The 18,702-nt window shown below is 39.3% G+C and overlaps 1 protein-coding gene across 1 annotated transcript in view; it reads right to left on the bottom strand.

Annotated features, from left to right (window-relative positions):
* Positions 1-15,807: 15,807 nt before the first annotated feature.
* Positions 15,808-18,702, bottom strand: part of ccar1 (cell division cycle and apoptosis regulator 1) — an 18,170-nt gene continuing 15,275 nt past the window's right edge. The window contains exons 24-26 of the mRNA XM_022763710.1: positions 17,915-18,097; positions 16,579-16,784; positions 15,808-16,473 (exon numbers count right to left, since the gene is read on the bottom strand). Coding sequence (XP_022619431.1) covers positions 16,393-16,473; positions 16,579-16,784; positions 17,915-18,097 — 470 coding nt within the window. The 3' untranslated portion in view covers positions 15,808-16,392. The remainder of the gene's footprint in view (positions 16,474-16,578; positions 16,785-17,914; positions 18,098-18,702) is intronic.

Raw genomic sequence — 18,702 nt, 5'->3', positions numbered from 1 at the left:
CCAGTGACGGTGGCAGAGAGGAGGAGGGCTCATCAGTCTGCTGCTGGGACACACAGGTAGACCTCCCACCGTCTGTTCACAGGTGTGTGTGTGTGTGTGTGTGTGTGTGTGTGTGTGTGTGTGTGTGTGTGTGTGTGTGTGTGTGTGTGTGTGTGTGTGTGTGTGTGTGTGTGTATGTTGATTGTCTTCTGCATGAACCTGCAGGATGGATGACGTTTTTCATTTCAGTCTTTGAGAGAAAATAATAGTATGACTGCTCTTAAGTTCAATTCAAGTAGCATTTTCTCCTCACTTGACCACCAGCAAAAAAAGACAACAAAAAAACAAAAACAGATACAGCTCATATCAGCTACTGAACACGATCCCTGGGGTGGCAGGAAGCCAGTTTTATGCTCTAGGGCACTTCAGCAATAGCCTACATGGACTAAGTCACATAGAGATCCTCAATGAGCCTCCCTGGCTCCAAATATACCTGTGGCATACAAGTAGAATGCTCTCATTTTGTTTTTCTGGTTGCTTTTCCTGCTTCATTATTTGATTTTGATTTATTTGGATAATCCCTCATCATAAAAACCTCATCACATTTTATCAAACAAAAGGTGATGTTTCCAAAAAGATAACTGAATGATAAGATTAACTTTTTTGGGATTACAGCAAAGTATCCAGCAAAGTAGCCGACAAGTTGCAACACAGCACAGATCTTATCCATATGTAAGTAAAGGTCTGAATTAAGACACAACATGGAGGCCTCATAAAACACTTCCTGCACAGAAAATTGTCTTTATCTGAATCAGCATCAAAGGAGGCCAACAAAGCTTGGAAGTAGCTTTTGATGATGGATTTAGAATGAATGCATATAAAATCAATTTATTTCCATCACTCTTTATGATTAGTTGGCTGTTAAATAATTTAAAATTTAACATAGATACCAGAGCCAACTGGTTTATGTGGTAAACAGGGGTCTTATGAGAAAAAATTATGCCCTTTGTATTTACATTACAGATTTGGATAATATAACAAAGCTGAATTATTGCATTTCACAACAATGACTTTACAAGAGAAAATGCTGATTCAATCAATGTGCATGAGTCTCTGCCACAGGGAAGATATTTGCCACTAAAATGAGAACCATATCCTCCTGTGCTCTAAAAAGAGGGACCCCATTAGGCCCTGCATTTACTGAGGCTGGAACAGGCAGAGTCTGAAGCACAGACAGACAGACACCTCATATATCACAGTCTCAGAAAGCCTGCAGCTTTAGTTTCAGGAGCACGAAGGCCCCTCAGAAGCCAGGGACCAGTCTGCCTCGGTGTGGTATTAGAGCCTGTGTGGGAACAGGATATTGCGCTTCCTCTGTACATTAAAAGAATACATCACCTCAACCTACACAGGATGAATTATGTGCAGTCTGTCCCGGCGAAGCAGAGTTGCATGAAGTTGGGGGGCAAAAGAGAAAACTTGCAAAGATTCTGCGTGGGATTTAAGATTTAAGTCTTTAAATAAGACATGAGTTGAAGAGATTCTTTGTGGCTTATGATTTTTAAAGCTTTTGATAATAATTTTAAGCATTACCAGTTCAGACCAACTTTTACAGTCATTACAAACTCCCGCTGTGCAGCCAAACTTTGTTCAAACCCACAGAACGTTATTGAAATACTAGAGGAGATCCCAAAGTTTCCAAAGATACTAAAACTGAAAAATATTTATAAAATAATGCACAAGACATCTGGAATATTTTCATTTAATGGAATAGTACCCTCACAAAAAAACAATGAAGTCTTTGGTTTAAACATTTCATTCATTTAAAACATCATTTATGATCAATTCAATGAAGGATCTAAACAACTGATACAGAATATACGGTATATAATACAGTCAGAAAATGTGAAACTAAGTTTATTTTTCCAACCTTAAAGGTAACCTGTGGAGTTTTTGACCTCTGGCAGCTCTGTGGAGCAGTTTATTCTGGAGTAGGTTCCCGTTTAGTTTGTCTTGTGCATGGTTTCTGTTGGAGTCTTCCAGGATTTTTTCTGGTAACTTTTTGGATCTCAGGAGTTTCCAATCTTTGTGGTAAGCTAAGCTAACCAGCTGTAGCTTCATATTTAACATGAGAGTGGTATCAATCTTCATATTTAACTCTCACCATAAAACTGAATAAGCATAATTCCCACAATGCTAATCTATTCCTGGAATTACTGTTGTTTTCCATTCATTATTTATCAGTGTGTATGGCTTTTGTACCATCACTTTCACAGAACTGCAGCTGTGATCTGAGGATGGAAGATTTTTGGTTCCCTGGCTTGTAATGCTAATGTAGCTGCTAAAGTTCAAAAGTCTTCACACATGGGCTGGCGGAGAGGCACGTCGGACATGAACTAGAGATGTTATTTTTTTCTGAGCATCTTATTCCTTTATTAGAGAGCAGACAGTAGAGCTGACAGGAAATGAGGGGAGAGAGATGGGGAATGCAACGAAAGTCCCCAGCCAGAATCAAAAAGGAGGGGTTGCAAGTATTAAATGCATGAGATATGTGAAAAAGATAAAATGGGTTTAGAAAATAAAACGGGAAATTGTTTGTTAAAGGGTTAACCTTAATTACAACAAAAGCTTAAAGCTTTTTTTTTTTGCATTGCCGTTTTCTTTTACTAAAAATACAGTGACTGTACAACAGATTCCCACAACACAAAGCATCCATGGTATTACACACATGTCCAGACCACGAAAACATTTTTAGCACTGTTTGCATTACATGGATGTTTGCAGAAATGCTCATTGTTTGGTACCAGTGATTTCCTCCAGATAAAAATATTGGCACACACTTTGTTTTATCTGAGCATGTACAATGGGCCCTGACCCGCCGGCCTTACCCACATTTAAAATCTGAGGGCTCTTTCTTCTAAATGTTTAGTCTGCTGGTTGGACTGATTATCAAGAAGCAAAGTTCACCAAGTTACCATAATTACATGAAATCCTGCACTCTCCGGCCCCTGATTTTCAATTAGCATATGTATCTCTCCCTCTTGCTGTGCATTGAAGCAATTTTGAAGTAGTATCAGGTGTCTCTGACAGGCCAACGGCCTTGACGTGATCACAGTGTATATTTTGAATATGATAATTCCAATGAACCGCAATCCTGAACCTATAGTTTGAGTCTCTACATAACTAAAACATCTGGTCCTGCTATAAGACCTTGGCTCTTGGGACATTTTCTGACTAAAACACCCCTAGAAGGCTTCCCCTTTACCTCCGTGCCAAGAATAAAATAGCCTATGACCCAAATTGTCCTCAAACCTCCTGCTCATGAGACAATATGTATGCAGTATAACTTCTGCATCAAGCTTTACATTTTTTTAGAGGGTGTATCACCTCTTTGTTAGGGTTAGAATGGCACTGAGGAATTTAAATATGAGTTGTAACACAGAGGAAACAGAAAGGGTCAGTGCTGCCTCATATGGTGGAGGTCAGAAGTCATTAGAGGGTCAGCTCTAGGCCATTTGTTTGGTAACCTGTTGAAATGGTATTCCAGAAAGGATATGACGATTTAGACATTTAAGAGAAATGAGGCTACATGACTATGATTGATTGCTATTGTGTATTTAGCTAGACCTTTGACATCAACACACACATTTGCTTGCTTATACCCCTCCAGAGAATATTCAAAGGAATAGGTTGACATTTTAGGAAATACGGTCAGGTGCTGTCTTGGTAAATATATGGCTACATCCAGCAGCTGGTTAGCTTAGCTTAGCATAAAGACTGGAAACAGGAGGAAACAGCTAGCCTGGCTCTGTCCACTGGTAACCAGCACCTCTGCAGCTGGATTCATGGATACAACAACCAAATTAACTGAAAAAGCAGAAACATGTTATGTTGTGCAGGATTCCAGGGGTTATGTGCTAGCCAGGCTATCTGTTCCCCCCTTTTTCCAGTCTTCATGTTATCAGCCTCCTAGCTCCAGCTCAATAGCTGAGAGTGGTATTGATCTTGTTGTTTTTCTCTCTTTAAGAGAGCCAATGAGTATATTTCCCTAAAAGACAAACTACTGCTTAAAGAGGCTGAAGATAGAATCTAAAAACATTGAGGTGAAACTCAGCCTTGGAAGTTGACATTATAAATTTATGTTCTTGGATCAAAAATGTAATCCCTTCATCAATCCTGCTTGTTAAGAGCTTCTTTTTTTAATCTTTATGGCTGAGTGAACATGTCCCAACATCAGTCTGGGTACTCTGTTATTACAATTTCAGTATTTCAGCACTCTGCCATCGCAGCCGAGATCAAAGGGAGCCCAGGCCGGTTAGGGCTCAGTCTCTGCAGTGTGTATTAACATGTAAGACAATAATGTATTCACGCTCAAGTGCTTCAGAGCACAAATCAATGCACATCTTAAGTGAAACCTGCAGGAGCGACTCAGTAGGCAGACGGAGAAACATAATGATAGTGGTTTTGCCATAAAACATGATTACTTAAGTTGGGACTATAATTGACTCATGTTGTTTTAATAAGTCTAGGGCAGAGAGGAAATCCAGCAAAGCACTTAGTCTACAGAGGAGGAGGACTGCTTTATACTCTAAGCTTTTTAGAAGACATTTTAACAGAGCGAAAAGGAGAAAAGAAAGACTTAGAGTTACTTTGAGCTCTGTACAGTATGTTAGAAGGTGGTGAGTGATGGTTTACACCCACATCCTTAAGAACCCCACACACACACACACACACACACACACAAAAGACCCTGTGGACATGCTAGAGATCACAGCCATGTGAGAGATGTCTACAGCTGCACTTTGAGGTTGGGTGAGAGTGCAGGAGGGTCGGTTGGTTTAGTCTCTTCTTTCTTCCACACTTTGTGCAGTGTTTGTGCACTACTGTTGTACACACCACTGAGTTCACAGGTGCAACTGACTCTCATCAAACACTGACCCTCATAAAGCCATAACAGTCTCTTATTGTTACCAAGTAGCTCTCTGTGTTCTGTGATAGATTTTTTTTGTACGGTTTAAAGTGGTGGCTAAATAGACAGAGTAGAAGAGATAGAAGGTTGTTTTTTTTTCTGGATGAGAGGGATGAAAAGTTAAGGGGTCACCTAAATATCAAGCTTCATTGCCTGGGGACTGCAAATGTCTGACATTTCATTCTGGACCAGTTGTGGATGGGCCAACATTCAGATCCCTGGTTTCAGTTTCTCAAACATGAGGATTTGTAGCTTTTCATTCTTTTCATATCATTGTTGATTGAATATCTTTTGGCTCTGAACGAAACTATTTTACAAGTCCATTTTATGGACTAAATTGATAAATCTATCAAGAAAATTGACTGGTATAAAGACAAACTCAGAGCAAATGCAGCCATTTTATAAGAATGTGTATTACTGATGTTTTACAGTTATTGTGAGTAGAATAAACATACAAACTTCTGATATTATGTTAAAGCCCTCTCTGTGGGGCCTGCATTGCAGAGGAATTTGACTGAAAGCTCCTCAACAGCTACTAAATGGACCTTGTGTTGATATTGTTTTGTCAACAACCATTTCCAAGTCAATAACAGACTTTCAAACTCATCAAATAGTTTTCTCAAATAGTTTATTAAGGACTTCTCCATGGTTATATATACAGATTTTATGAGGAACATCAACACAAGATATTTGGCTTTTCCCTGGATTCATTTTATTTTTGTACCTCATAAAAACACCAGCTGTCTGCAATTTTTTTTTTTTTTTTTTTTTTTTTACATTCAGCTTATGTGCACCAGGTTCTTAGCTTTGGACCTAATCTCTAAATGCAGCTTAAATCAGTCCCCATCAAATGATTGGCAGACTTCACCAACATCAAGGCTTATTCTGGCCTGTGATGTGTCACCTGTCACTAAATTAAAACCCAGGCAGCAACTAACTAGGCTATATTAAACCAGGATCTAAATGACCGGAGCTTTGAACTGAAGAAGCAGAGCCTGAAAGCCTCTATGGTAATGTGACATCAAAGACGTGTGCAGCATATGACCTTCATTACTGGAGCATGCCGCCAGCAGAGGAGAAAAATACATACTGTTAGTGAGTCAGAAGAGGATACATGAAGTAACACATGTTCCGATTATAACACGGATATATACATACGTGCAAGCTCTCTTAGGAAGAGCATGCTTCCACTGTTCCCAGCGACCCCTGCTTCAAAGTGATGTGAAGTATGCAGGAAATGCCTCCTGGTGACTTCCTGGCCTGTTTTACAGCTTTGAGAGAGGAAGACGTACAGGAAGGAGAGCTGGAGGATGCAGGAGGCAGAGGGAAGGTTTTGTCTAAGAGAGGATGTCACTGTGGTTGCAATATTTAGGAGGTGTTGTTCGATCTTTAAGTCGGCTATGATCAAAATATTCATTTTAACAATGGATCACATTACAACTTGCATGTGAAATGTGTCGGTCATAGTGACAAACCCACAGAAAATTATGTCCCAACTTTGCTGTTTCCCTCAGTTCACTATGATTCACTCTCACTGCTATTATCAGCATCATTTCCAGACACAGCAGGCAACTGTTTTCAGCTAAAAGCTCTACAAACCTGCTGAACACTACCTGCTCAGCACCAAGCAGCACACAAAGTCGGTAAGGAGCTGGTGAACAAAGTGGAGCATTTAGCAGCTCAAGAGTCAGATATTTCCCTCAGGAGTTGGTGGAGACCAAAAATCGTTCAAAGAGAGTGGTTATTCAGCTTTATCTGGTTCCCAGAAACATGTCCCAAAATTAATGCTAATGTTGTCACAGGATGTTTCCACTCCCTCCATGTGGCCAATAAATCAGTTGCTGCAGGTTCAATGAAATATAGTAAAGGATACTAAAGCAATGGAGGTCTGGTTTGTTGCTGACCTCAGTCTCCTGTGCAAAAAAGTCAGAATGAAGTGGATCGATATACGAAGATAGACATTTGAGCATTCAGTATTTATTTTGTTTTTTTTATTTTATGGCTGATTTCTGTTGCCAAATATATAACTTATGAAAGTAGAATATCTCCTTTAATTATAAATTCAGTTCATGGTGATTTAACAGCACAATATCTTCAGGGATCAGGTTCATCCAACTGACGTGATGTGGAGGTAAATGCCAAATTAAAGTACAGCATCTTACAGAAAGGGAATTAATTAAGCACTCCACTTTAAATGATAAGGCTGGTATCAGTCTAGACTGTTTCCTTTACTGTGAACAAACCCCATGAGAAGACCAAAACCAACAATGTGTTAGTCCTTTCAGCCCCAGCCCATTTGTTCCTACTGAAGACATAAATCTTTAATAGCAGGTCATAGATCTGTTCTTTAATTTAAAAAAGGCTTAATAAGTTTAAGTCTAAAGCAGCTGCTAAAAACTGTATAGGAGTACAGGGATTATTTTCACAAGTGGAGGATAATATGCATTTGGCACGCTAGTAAGTATTTACAGCAGGACATTGTATGTTGTGTTCATCATGATGAAGGAGCATGTCACCCAGTGCAACAGTGTGGCTCATTGGTGTGTTGTTAATGGTTTTTGGACAACAATGGAGCTCAATGGCACAGAGGAATCAGAGATATCAGACTTTGGCTATTCATGTACTTGTTGTTAGGAGTAATAGGATTAATTTGTTGCTGGTTTAGTGGGATTAGTTGAAAATAAGAAAAATACTAGATCAGACTTACGTTTGCATGTTCAAACAAACAAAAGTGTCCATTGAGGCGACAATTTTACTGCCAATAATCATCTCTTCTCAGGTGCCTACTGAGCCTAAATGGACTAAACTTGGATGAGGCTTTTAATCAGATGAGATAATCAAATCATGAGATAAATTAACATGTATCTCAGACAAAGGAAGGATACAAATCAAGCACGGACTCAGATGTTAGACATTTGTTACAGATTTTTAAATTAGTTTGAATTCTTGGCCTGCTGACCCTGCACACCTGCAGCTTTTCAACCGACTGGTAGTTATTGTACCAGCTGGCTTGAATGGAAATGTTTCCTGTGTTTACCACACACACTCACACAGACACACATTGTTGCTCTGTAGATGTTTTGATCCATGTTTGCATGCACCGTGTCAAAGCCAGCTTTGCAATTTTACAATGGAAATGTTTGTTTTTCCAAATTGCAAGCTGGTGCTGGCAATCTTGGTTTCCCACTGTATGATTATCTTATTGAGTGACATACTTTCCTTCAGGGCAGCATGCAGTGGCAATTAGGGAATATCTGCTTTTCCCCCAAAGTGTAGATGCTAAGCCTGGATCAAAGCTGCGCTTTGTGTTACTATTGTTGACTGGTGAAATGTGAAACTTGCTTCAAATTGATGGGAAATGGTGTACAGTTGCATTAAAGGGCCACCTGATTTTTCAGCCCTGTAAGTGTCATTCATACCAGTGTTCTGCATTTGAGGATGATACTATAGTAGTGTACTACCGATGCTCTGCTGGTCCTAATGGTCTTGCGGTGGTTGTCCACACAGCACAGAGGGGAGGCGTTTCTGTGTTCCCAACAGGAGACGCCCCAGTGACACGCTGTTAAAAACAACCGTGGAACTTTCTCACACTGTAACCCAGTATTCCCAGGGAAAGGCCTTTGAGAGGGGGATCGTTTCCTCAACAACTGCACCACTTTGCTGTGCAGCTCCCGAGGAAGCTGGGTTCCTGCGGCTCTAGCTTAATAGTCCCCCCCCCTCTCACTTCTCTAGCTGGGGCCTGTGCAGGCTGCCGTGGAGACAAACAGAGCTGCTCAATGGAGCTTCTCATGTATCAATTACCTGAAATATCAAACAGCACATAAGAGGGCGGTTGACATGTTTGTATGACTTTGGTGGTCAGAAAGATTTCTGGAAAAACTCAGATAGGCGCAATGAGTGAGAAAAAGTTTCTCCACCCCAGAGGATGTGTAAGGGAAGCTGGGTCATTTGTCGTCTGAATGACTTATCTCTCACAATTCATTGCCCAGGAAATTCAATTCTGTGCTGCACAATGAGGCCAGACAATAATAAGCAAAGAATAAATCTTGTACAGTTTTTGAGGTGAAATACAGTTCAGCAAAACAGAAATCTGTTGCTGCTGTGAAGATAAAGAAAACAACTAGTTCAGTTTCTTTAGATTCATTTTGACTTTGAGGTCAAAATCAATCTCTTTTGGGGCCCAAAAATACCACTATAGGTTCATAATACACCATTTTGTTTGGCTACGTTCAGGCTTAGACCTGCATTTGTGTCTTATCATGTCACCAACACAGGCAGGATTGTCCAGAAACAATGCAGAGAGCTAACAAACAGTGACTCTTGACAGGTTTTGAAAAGCCAACCCATTGGGACTCCACAGACTGTGTGTGAGGCAAGGGTGGAGGGTGTGTGTGTGTGGGGGGGGCACTTTTGTCATGATAACTACGACTCTGAACTTTTGACGTGCACATAGGATGGAGGCTGTTAATGGAAAAGAGTGATTTGCTAAAGTGCTGATGAGGGAGAGGGGAGAATTTAAACAAAGCTATAAGCGTATAGGAAAAGTAAGAATTAGTTAAACTAACAATGAGACCAGTGTAACGTCAAACTACGCAGGGTCCATGAGAGGTCTGATTTACATGAAAAGTGAAGGTGGAAAGTGAGAGGGTGAAAATGGCAATGTGATCAGTTACTAAACCAAACTCCCGTTTTACTAACCCTGTCTGCCCCCACCCCTGGAAACTCTGACCTAGCATTGAAACAGCCTGATTGTCAGCAGACTGGCCTGTGAGTGCAGCAGCTCTTTGATACCAGGGTGGGGGGGTGGGGGGTTAAAGAGGAGGGGCAGGGACATGGCCACAAAAGCCTTCTGTCGCAGCCTCGGAGTGGGGTTACCTGCCCTGCTCTTTGCGGTGGGGTCTAATTTCACACATCACATGTGTGCATGAATAAATATAAGCGTGCACATCCAAGTGCAAAACCTCTCTCTCACACACACACACACACACACACACACACACACACACACACACACACACACACACACAGCTGCTGCTGTGAGTTTGAAGGGTGAGGAGTGTGCATGTGGTTCCTCAGGGGACAAATGAGGTTTGTTGTCAAGTATTCAGAGCACGATACCAGGACAAAAGCAGCCACATAACCAAAGTGCTGGATGACAGATAGTCATTGTTCTCTAGGAAATGACATAGACAAGCTGGTGGAAACACAGAGATATGTTTCCTGCTATGTGATGTTTTTTTTTTTTAATATGAAGTAGGTCTCAGTCTGGGTGGGAATAAATTTAGCCATCACTTTCACAGCTGCAACATCTCTCGGAAGTACTGTGTGATATTTGACCAGTGGGATTAAATGAAAACATACAGTAAAATCCTGATTAATCACACTGCAACAAATAGGGTTCAAAATCTGTGAAATACATTTATGAACAGTCTCTATTAAATAAATCAAGACACAAATGTCTCACGAGTTAGAAGCAACTAGATTTGAGATCTGGACAGTGTCTACAACTGCTTCCACAACAATACGGCAGAAATCTATGAAGGAAATAGTGATTATTAAATGACTACGTAATCACTGATTGCATGCTAACTAAAACCACATCTTATAAAAGTATGGCAACATGGTGACGGAAAGAGTGTGGAGAAAAGTATTGGCTTGTAAAGGGAGTGGTGGGAGAGGAAATGAACCCTGCATTACATTGACAGGAGGTAAGAGAAATCCAGCAGCTGAAACAAAAGCTTCAAAGGTAAATGATCTACAGGAGGCTGAGAGGCAGGACCCTCCCTGTTCCTCAGACAAACTCAATGACAATATACCTCATAATTAATATTCCTTGTTTAAAGTGTATCTGGTCACACCCATAATATTGTTTTTCCAACCACCGCCGGGGATACTATTCCTGATAAACGGTGTGAATTAACTCTTGCTCTCTGACCTTGGCTTCATCATCGTCTTCCCCTTCATATCTTAGCGCTGGGATCTCTGCTTCACTTCACTGACTTTTAAACTGATCTGTTTCATGCTTGTTAGGAAGTGAAAGGTTTAGAGCTCTTTTCACCTCCCAAAATCCTACCCCGTGATGGTGCAGTTACAGGCCGGGAAGAAAGAAGAATGATTTTCTCTCAGTTAAAAAATAATGCCATGTTTTTTTTTCAGCAGGTAGAGCTTTGGGAGTGTCCTGTAAATGTAATAGTGTATATGAGAACCTCATACTTAATATCAGAGACATAGAATTTAGAATATACTGAGGTCATGAATCCAAGTCCCTCATCCCCAAGAACAATTTGACCAGGCACCAATAGTAAACACTATTTACTGCTTTCAGTTTAGCATAGCTTGTGCATTAATTTTTTTTCTCCATGACACCTCTCGGGCTCTTTGAACACCATTTAGGGTTTACATTGAAAAATAAAATTTTCACACAGCATATGTGGAGAACAGTCTCCTCCTCACTACCAACAATATATTTGTTATTTGGCCAAAAAGCAGTAAAAGTCTTACAGCACAGATTTGTACATGAATGCATATATAACATAAACAAAGCAAAGACATACCCACATTTACAAAGGATTGGCTGTTAAATTTAATAAATGATCTGACCTCCTAAAATGTTACAACCACATATTGTGTTCAGAGTCATTTGTCTGGTCAAGTACACATAAGTAGATCTAATATTTCATTATCAGTTAAATCTGCTCATTTTTCTTGGTGCCACAGACTCAGTTTTGTTCACCTCATTATCAGCCCTTTTCCATATAGAGACTTAAGCATAGCAGGAAAAGCACAGGTGAAAATCGTAACATTAATGGCTGCATTGCATTAGGTGTTCAGTATTATGGCTCCCTGGCTTGTCTGGGACACTTAAATATAACAGGGAGTTTAGTTTATGTTATGCTGTTCTCACTATGACAGGTCAAAATGTCTGCTGTAAAAAGTCTCCAGTACTTCAGGCAAATCTCCCAGGAAGAAGAAAATGCAAACAGCTGAACGTTTCTGACTGTGTGAAGATAATATTGTGTAGGGGTTATTAAGTGTTTTCATTCTAAGCGCTTATGCCAAATGTGTCCAACAGCTATAGACTCTGCTGCCACCTGCTGACGAGTAGTGCTGCATTACAAACAGAAAATACCACAACTGGATAATAATATGACTCCTCAGGATATGCTTTTTCACTGGGTCAGCTGAAAGTCACATTATTTAGTTTCAACCACAAACAACAAGTCTTTTTGTTCCAGGCTCGTGTAAATAATAAAATGAAAAATGCAATTTCTGAATAAAAAGTATGAATGGTATTCAAAAGTTGAACACAAATTTAAATGTAAAATGGTTTCTGAACATTTTAAAGTTTGAATAGAGTTTCTATTTGAAAGTATGAATTAGTTGGAAAATCCATGAAAAGATGTGGAAAACTGGAGATTTTGAACACTTCATCCATTCATCTTAATGAGGAAAAATGTCAGAAAAATATGGAGGTAGATCCGTACAATCCGTGCATAAATGTGTAATCTGTAAATATAAAACACCTTCCACAAATACAAAAAATAAATGTGCAAATTCACAAGAATATCTTGCAAACATAAAACGGATTTGCAAATTCACTAACAAATTCCACAAACAAAATTATATTATTTTTATTATATTAATACATTCAATTAATTTACAAATAAATGAAAAGCATTTTTGAATGGCATCCTAACATTTACAACTTTCAAACAAGTTCAAGTGAATCAATTTTGTATTTGTGCGGCGAAAAAGCATTTATGAATCTCAATTCTACGCTTGTGTATTTCAATTTTACACACGGAGTTTAGAAACACACTTTCTGCCAGTCTGAACCAAAATCGACTCGTATCACCTTGAAAACAAGTGAGCGTCTGCTAATGACGCCATTTCCGCTTTTCAAAGTAAGAGCACGTAGTTTTCTATGTGCTGTTTTTGCCCAAGTAAATGGCGACAAGTAACGTGCACTACGTTAATAGTTGTAAGATAGGAGATAGAAGATTATAGGACCTGGTTAAGGCCTTTGATAGAATGACTGTTGGTTTTGATATTTGTTTTGTTTAGAAATGATGTATTGCAATTTTATTGTTCATTGTTAATATGTAGGCTAAGCTAGCGTTAACTACTAGGCTAAACCAAAACCCATGTCGACAACTGGTGTAATTTCTTAACCATTGAGTTTATTGTAATCATTCAGTGCATTTGCTGTTTACAGCATATTGGCATTTTCTACATGTAGGCTATAATTGGCAGTTATTGTCATTACTCCTGTGCAGTCAGTAGACCAGCCAACTCATCTCTTACAGGTGATAATAGCAAGGACAGCCCAAGGCATAAGCGTGCTAAATGGCTGATTGGGATGCCCTTGGCCACCAGGGGGCCCCAAAGAGCGCTTGAAATTACATCGCTTGGACCCTCGGTTTCACGCTATATCAAAGGGTTTCTCTACTGTCTCTGGCTATATCACGGTAGAAATGCCAGACGTATAGTATTACTGTTTGAATTTTAATTAGCACTATAGCCGTGGCCGATTACCGTGGTTAATTACTGTGGTTAATTTGACTCATGTTTGTACGGCCAGCAACAGTCTCCCAGACGCATGTGCGGCAAGCAACGTGGGTTTTTTTAACGTGTCAGTGGCGGAAGTCAGTGACAGTGCTCCAGAGATTTATCAGCCTTCCAAAATCTTTTTTACACGCTTCGGTCGGTGATTGTGCGTTTTTTTAAAAAAAGGGCTGCAGCTCACTGTCGTCCCCGAGGTCAGAATAGCTGCGGTGTTACTGGTTTAACAGCAACGTGCTGGACAGGTAAAGTGTGTTTATAGTGTCTGTCTCTGAAAGACGTTACAGCCCGAGAAAAAATTGCTATTCCTTTTTTTGACATGCAGCAGGCAAATCCAGTACTGTTACTGGTCCCTTATGACACAGATTTGTTGAACATGTTATGAATGAATGCTCGTCAAGCCCGCTCGCGCATCAGGTCTCGGTGCGCACAAGCAGGATCTCATTAACTGTATAAGCAACTTACCTCATGGTGCAAAAGTGTCTTACCTCAAAAGTGACAGTAATCTACCAAAATCATGTGTAAAAGAACACTAACGCCAGTTACTGCATCTCTGGCAACATTTGAGTGACTCGGAACACATTTAAGCACAGTTTCTCCGGCACACGCTCTGCCTCTGCCAAAGAGAGGATGAGGAATGTCCACGACCAGGTTGCAGTCTAGCCGCAGTAACCAAATGGAAGATGGTGACAAGTTCAGGTATACAACTTGGTCCAGCTGCAGCACCTCAGCTGCTATCAATAGTTGTTTCATTTTAAGATATCTATCTTTTCCACATTTTTTTTGTCTCAGGGCACTATATCTGAAAAGCTGTGCAATAAAAACTTTTAAATTTTTGAAGGCTACATTCCACTTTTCTTTGTTTTTTTGTTTTTTATTCGTATTTTTCGATAAAGGAGTAAAAGAGAAAGTTGATGGAAAGAGCAATTGCCACCACATACAAAACCATTCCTTTTGGAGGTTTTCTTGCTTTTGTCTCTCCATTGCACCTGTTGTCACTTTCTTTTGCACCAAAGCAGGTGAAATTGATTCACAAACGCCTGTTCTTGTGCTGCTCTTCAGCCTAGCAAAGTAGGAAAAAAATTAAAAAGAAAATGCAGTAATCCAATTTGCTTTTTCATTTTCACATACTCATGGCTGTTCTATGACCATATTAAAATGAAAATTATTAAAATGAAAATTGAAAAGCTGTTGACAATTAATTGTCAAAGACATAACCTGCTCTACAGTGACTTTTCAAATAAAATAAGCAAACAGCGCCCACAGTCCATTGCATTTACATTTATGTCTCTACACTCTTTTGGAGTCAGAATCAAGGCAGGATGTCATTTCCTTGCCACTTATTAGTCCGTCTGGGGCAGTGGCAACTGCTTGTTTTACCAGGGCATAAATGAGTTTTAAGTTGAAGTTGTAAATGTTAGGAAGATATTCATAAATGTTTTTCATCTATTTGTAAATTAATTGAATTTTAATGGAATTTTGTATTTGCAAATCAGTTTTATATTTGCAAAATATTTTGATGAATTTGCCAATTTATTGTTTGTGGAAGGTGTTTTATATTTACAGATTACACAGTTACACACAAATTGTCGATCTGTTCACAAATAATATTGAAACAAATCTATCTCCACAGAAAAATCAAAATCAGTCAAATAGTTTGGGAGTATGAAATATAACAAAAACTGTCCTAATTGAGCTGAACATTTGAAAGTTCGAATGGAGTTTCTGTTTAAGCATTTAGGAGATATGAATCAAAGACTTTTTGAACCTGAGAACATATAGATGGATTGCTTTCACAACAATCCCACCTAATGATGGCCATATTCTTCCAGTTAATTAACATTAAATCATACAAACGTGGAAAAAAAAATGCAGACACACTTATTGTTAAAATGGACCACTTTACTCTTGCACAAGACATCCATAGAGTACATTTTCAATAGAAAAATAAAATTGCCTGCTTTGGAGCACATTTGAATATAATTGTGGCTCTTTTCTAGAACAACCCAAACCAACATACACAATTCAGAGATGGATTTCAAAATGGTCATGTCTCTGCAGCAAAGATTCCTTCAACAGAACACACATTCATCGAGCTTATTTTTTGGCTCATGTGTAGTTTCCTTTTTCAGAAAATAAGACAGATGCTCGTCACAGTAAAACATGAAGCACAGTTGGTGGCAGCACAGCAGTTGGTGGATACAGTCAGGAGGTGCTGACAGCAAAAAGGTCCAAGAGAGGCAGGAACCATGCATAGCCATGTGTCAAAATGAAAAAACAGCAGAAACCAGTTAAAGTAAGTTAGGCAGAAGGAACTAAATGGGTTTATTTAACACAGTTGTGGTTTAACAGTGGATGAGGACGATTTATAAAGAAATTCTGTCTGAACCACAGAGAACCCCTTCCCACCCTTTTCCATCTAAAATTAGTTTCTTTTAAATATAGTTTTTGACTGAATTCTCTCACACATAAATAGCATCATTATTGCTCATTAGAAAAACAAAAATCTCTGAAAAGTACAACTCACAAATACTGGCATTTAAATCTACAATGTGGCATTTTATTGGCCATAACAAACCTAAAGCAATGGCAAAAGAAAGTTTGCAACTGAATTTAATTTACTTAAAACTATGAAAATAAGCCTTTCAAAGCTTTAAGATAATTAAAGTTATGCAAGGTAAGAAAATTAACTCCTCAGAAACAAATCTATTGTACACAGAAACTGAGGTCAAATTAACACAAGGGAACTAATTCATTAATTTATACATGTACTTGGGAGACAATAGGTCAAAATAAAACAAATTATGCTCGTTTAGTGAATATTTACAATTTTTAAGATAATCAGTGTTACAGATTAGCTTCATTTATTTTAAAAGTGTCACTCATTCATCAGCGCCGTTCGTTTGAGACATCCTAATGTGATCACCAGTGACTTCGTCACCAGACTCGTCTACTTCCTGATCCTGAAAGAAAAGAAAAAGCATCAGTGAACGTGAGTTCACTTCCGGCCTCAAGGTAAAAATGAAACAGATTAACAGATGTTGTGGTGTTTTTTGAAAATGGCGCACCTTATTCAGCACTGCCAGTAGGCCTTTGACAGTGGACATCAAGGTGTTGGACGTCTTGCTAATGTGGTCGTGGTAGATCGTCCTCTGCTCCTCTGCGGCCTTGAGCGTCTGCTCAGTTTGGCTGAGACTGCTTTTCACCTCCTCCAGCTCCCTGGACAAGGCTTTGTTAGCTTGCTCCAACTGTGCTTTAGCCTTTGCATCTTCATCTGGAATGAAACACAACTAAGTTAAGAGGAAGGGCTACACTCAAGTTAGGTAAACAATTAAGCAGAGTTGACATCAAGAGGCAGAGTCAGGTCAAAGAAGCTTTTCTACTACTCAAGGATCAGAACGATATACTACACCTAAGGAAAATGGGATTTTCAAGCTGCATAATTTTGGAAATGCTAATCTTATCAACCAAAAGACAAAATAATACAGCCAAATTTAACACGTTTATTAAGTTAGCTTGCTAAGTTAAGTGGCAGTGAACAGTTTTAAGTATCTGTGAACATACATTGATCACATTGAATTTCACAGACAATGACATATGAAAGCCCGTCAGAGATAATACTTTTTAAGAAAGCAAGGGGTTTGAACACCAAATGTCCTGCAAAAACGTAGCTCAGTCTAATAGAGAGCACCTTGGTGTTTAACAATATTAACCAGGTACAGTAACCTGACTACAACAACACAGCCATAAAAATTATAGGCTGCCAACAGAGATCACTGTACAATACTGCTGTACAAGAAACCAGTCTATTAACAACATTTAAAAAAAAACCTCTATGGTCTTCTGGATGACTCTATAGAACATCTCCTGTAAACAGACACATACGAGGGATCCTTTGTTTCAAATGCAGCCATAAAAAACAGCCCCATGCTGAGAGATTTGAATTACATAGATTGTATTAACTCCTGCACATACATTGCTGTGATGCCTTTTGTGTTGATTGTGTTAGGATTATTGTGATAATTAGGGTAGGCAAGAAGACATTTAATGTCCCGCAGGGTAATTGAAGTTTAGTATCTTTTCTATTCCATATAAGACACTGTGTTTCTGGACTGAACATTTTAGCTTATTTCTTTATCACTATCCCTGACTTTTATTATCAAAAATAATATTTCTGAATCCTGTTTCATACTCTGTATGTGGCAATGTGTCAGTCCACGTCCCAACAGAAATCACAGAAGGAAGAATGCTGAATGAAGTGAGACTGGGCTTCTTTGTAGCAAAGCTCAAATTGAGCCAGATCATTGTCCTGATGGACTACTGACACAGAGTGTGGCTTGCAACTCAAGACACAATATCATTTTCAAAGACAACATATGAAGTATAATACAGTTAGGATCATACCCATTTTGGCATCCTGCACCATGAGTTTCTGTTCTATCTCCTCTCTTGCCTTCTCACTCTTCTCCAGTTTCTGCATCATGCTGCCGACATCGACCATGGCTCCATTATAGACGATCAGATTACCAGACTCACTGGCCTCTGACTGAGCACGAACTTTGGGAGCAGGAAGTAGTCCTCGGTTACCTGACGGAATAAGAGAAAAATTTCATAAAGGAAAGAGTTTCCCATATGGTCGCCATTTATTTTATGATGCTTCCGATGTCATGATAGATTTAAAGGTGGGGTATGCAGTAGGTTTTTGGCTTCACTGAGCAAAAATTCCATAACCTCCTTTCAGCATATTGCAGTTCCCCTAGACTAAACACTAGACGTCTGCACCTCCTCTTGGCTCTGTTCTCGGGCTTTAGAAAATTGAGCCCTTGACGGGAGACTTCGTTAAATCACAGGTCTTTTCAGAGCAAGAGAGCGTTCCTATTAGCTGTTCTACAATTGCAGATGGGTGTGCATGTACCTTCAGATGGATATGTGTCAATATCTGTAAAGTGTTTCATGGACTGGATAGAACTTACTGTACTTCACCTGGACAGTTAACTGGCTGCTAACTTTTTTGACCTGTAATATCTAAATGTGTTTTAGTGGTTGGTTGTGTAGGTAGATTTACCATGAAATAGGCTGTGATTGACCATGTTGAATGTTGCAAATATTTTAGCCTTCTGCTAACTAGCCACAGCCTCAAGGCTGCGGCTGTGTTAACTGTGTCGTGTGTGTGTGTGTGTGTGTGTGTGTGT

Source organism: Seriola dumerili, unplaced genomic scaffold (assembly GCF_002260705.1).
Source record: "Seriola dumerili isolate Sdu_G_001 unplaced genomic scaffold, Sdu_1.0 BDQW01000478.1, whole genome shotgun sequence".
NCBI lineage: Eukaryota > Metazoa > Chordata > Actinopteri > Carangiformes > Carangidae > Seriola > Seriola dumerili.
The sequence above is the reverse complement of the archived record's forward strand: the minus strand, read 5'-3'. Positions and strand labels throughout refer to the sequence as shown.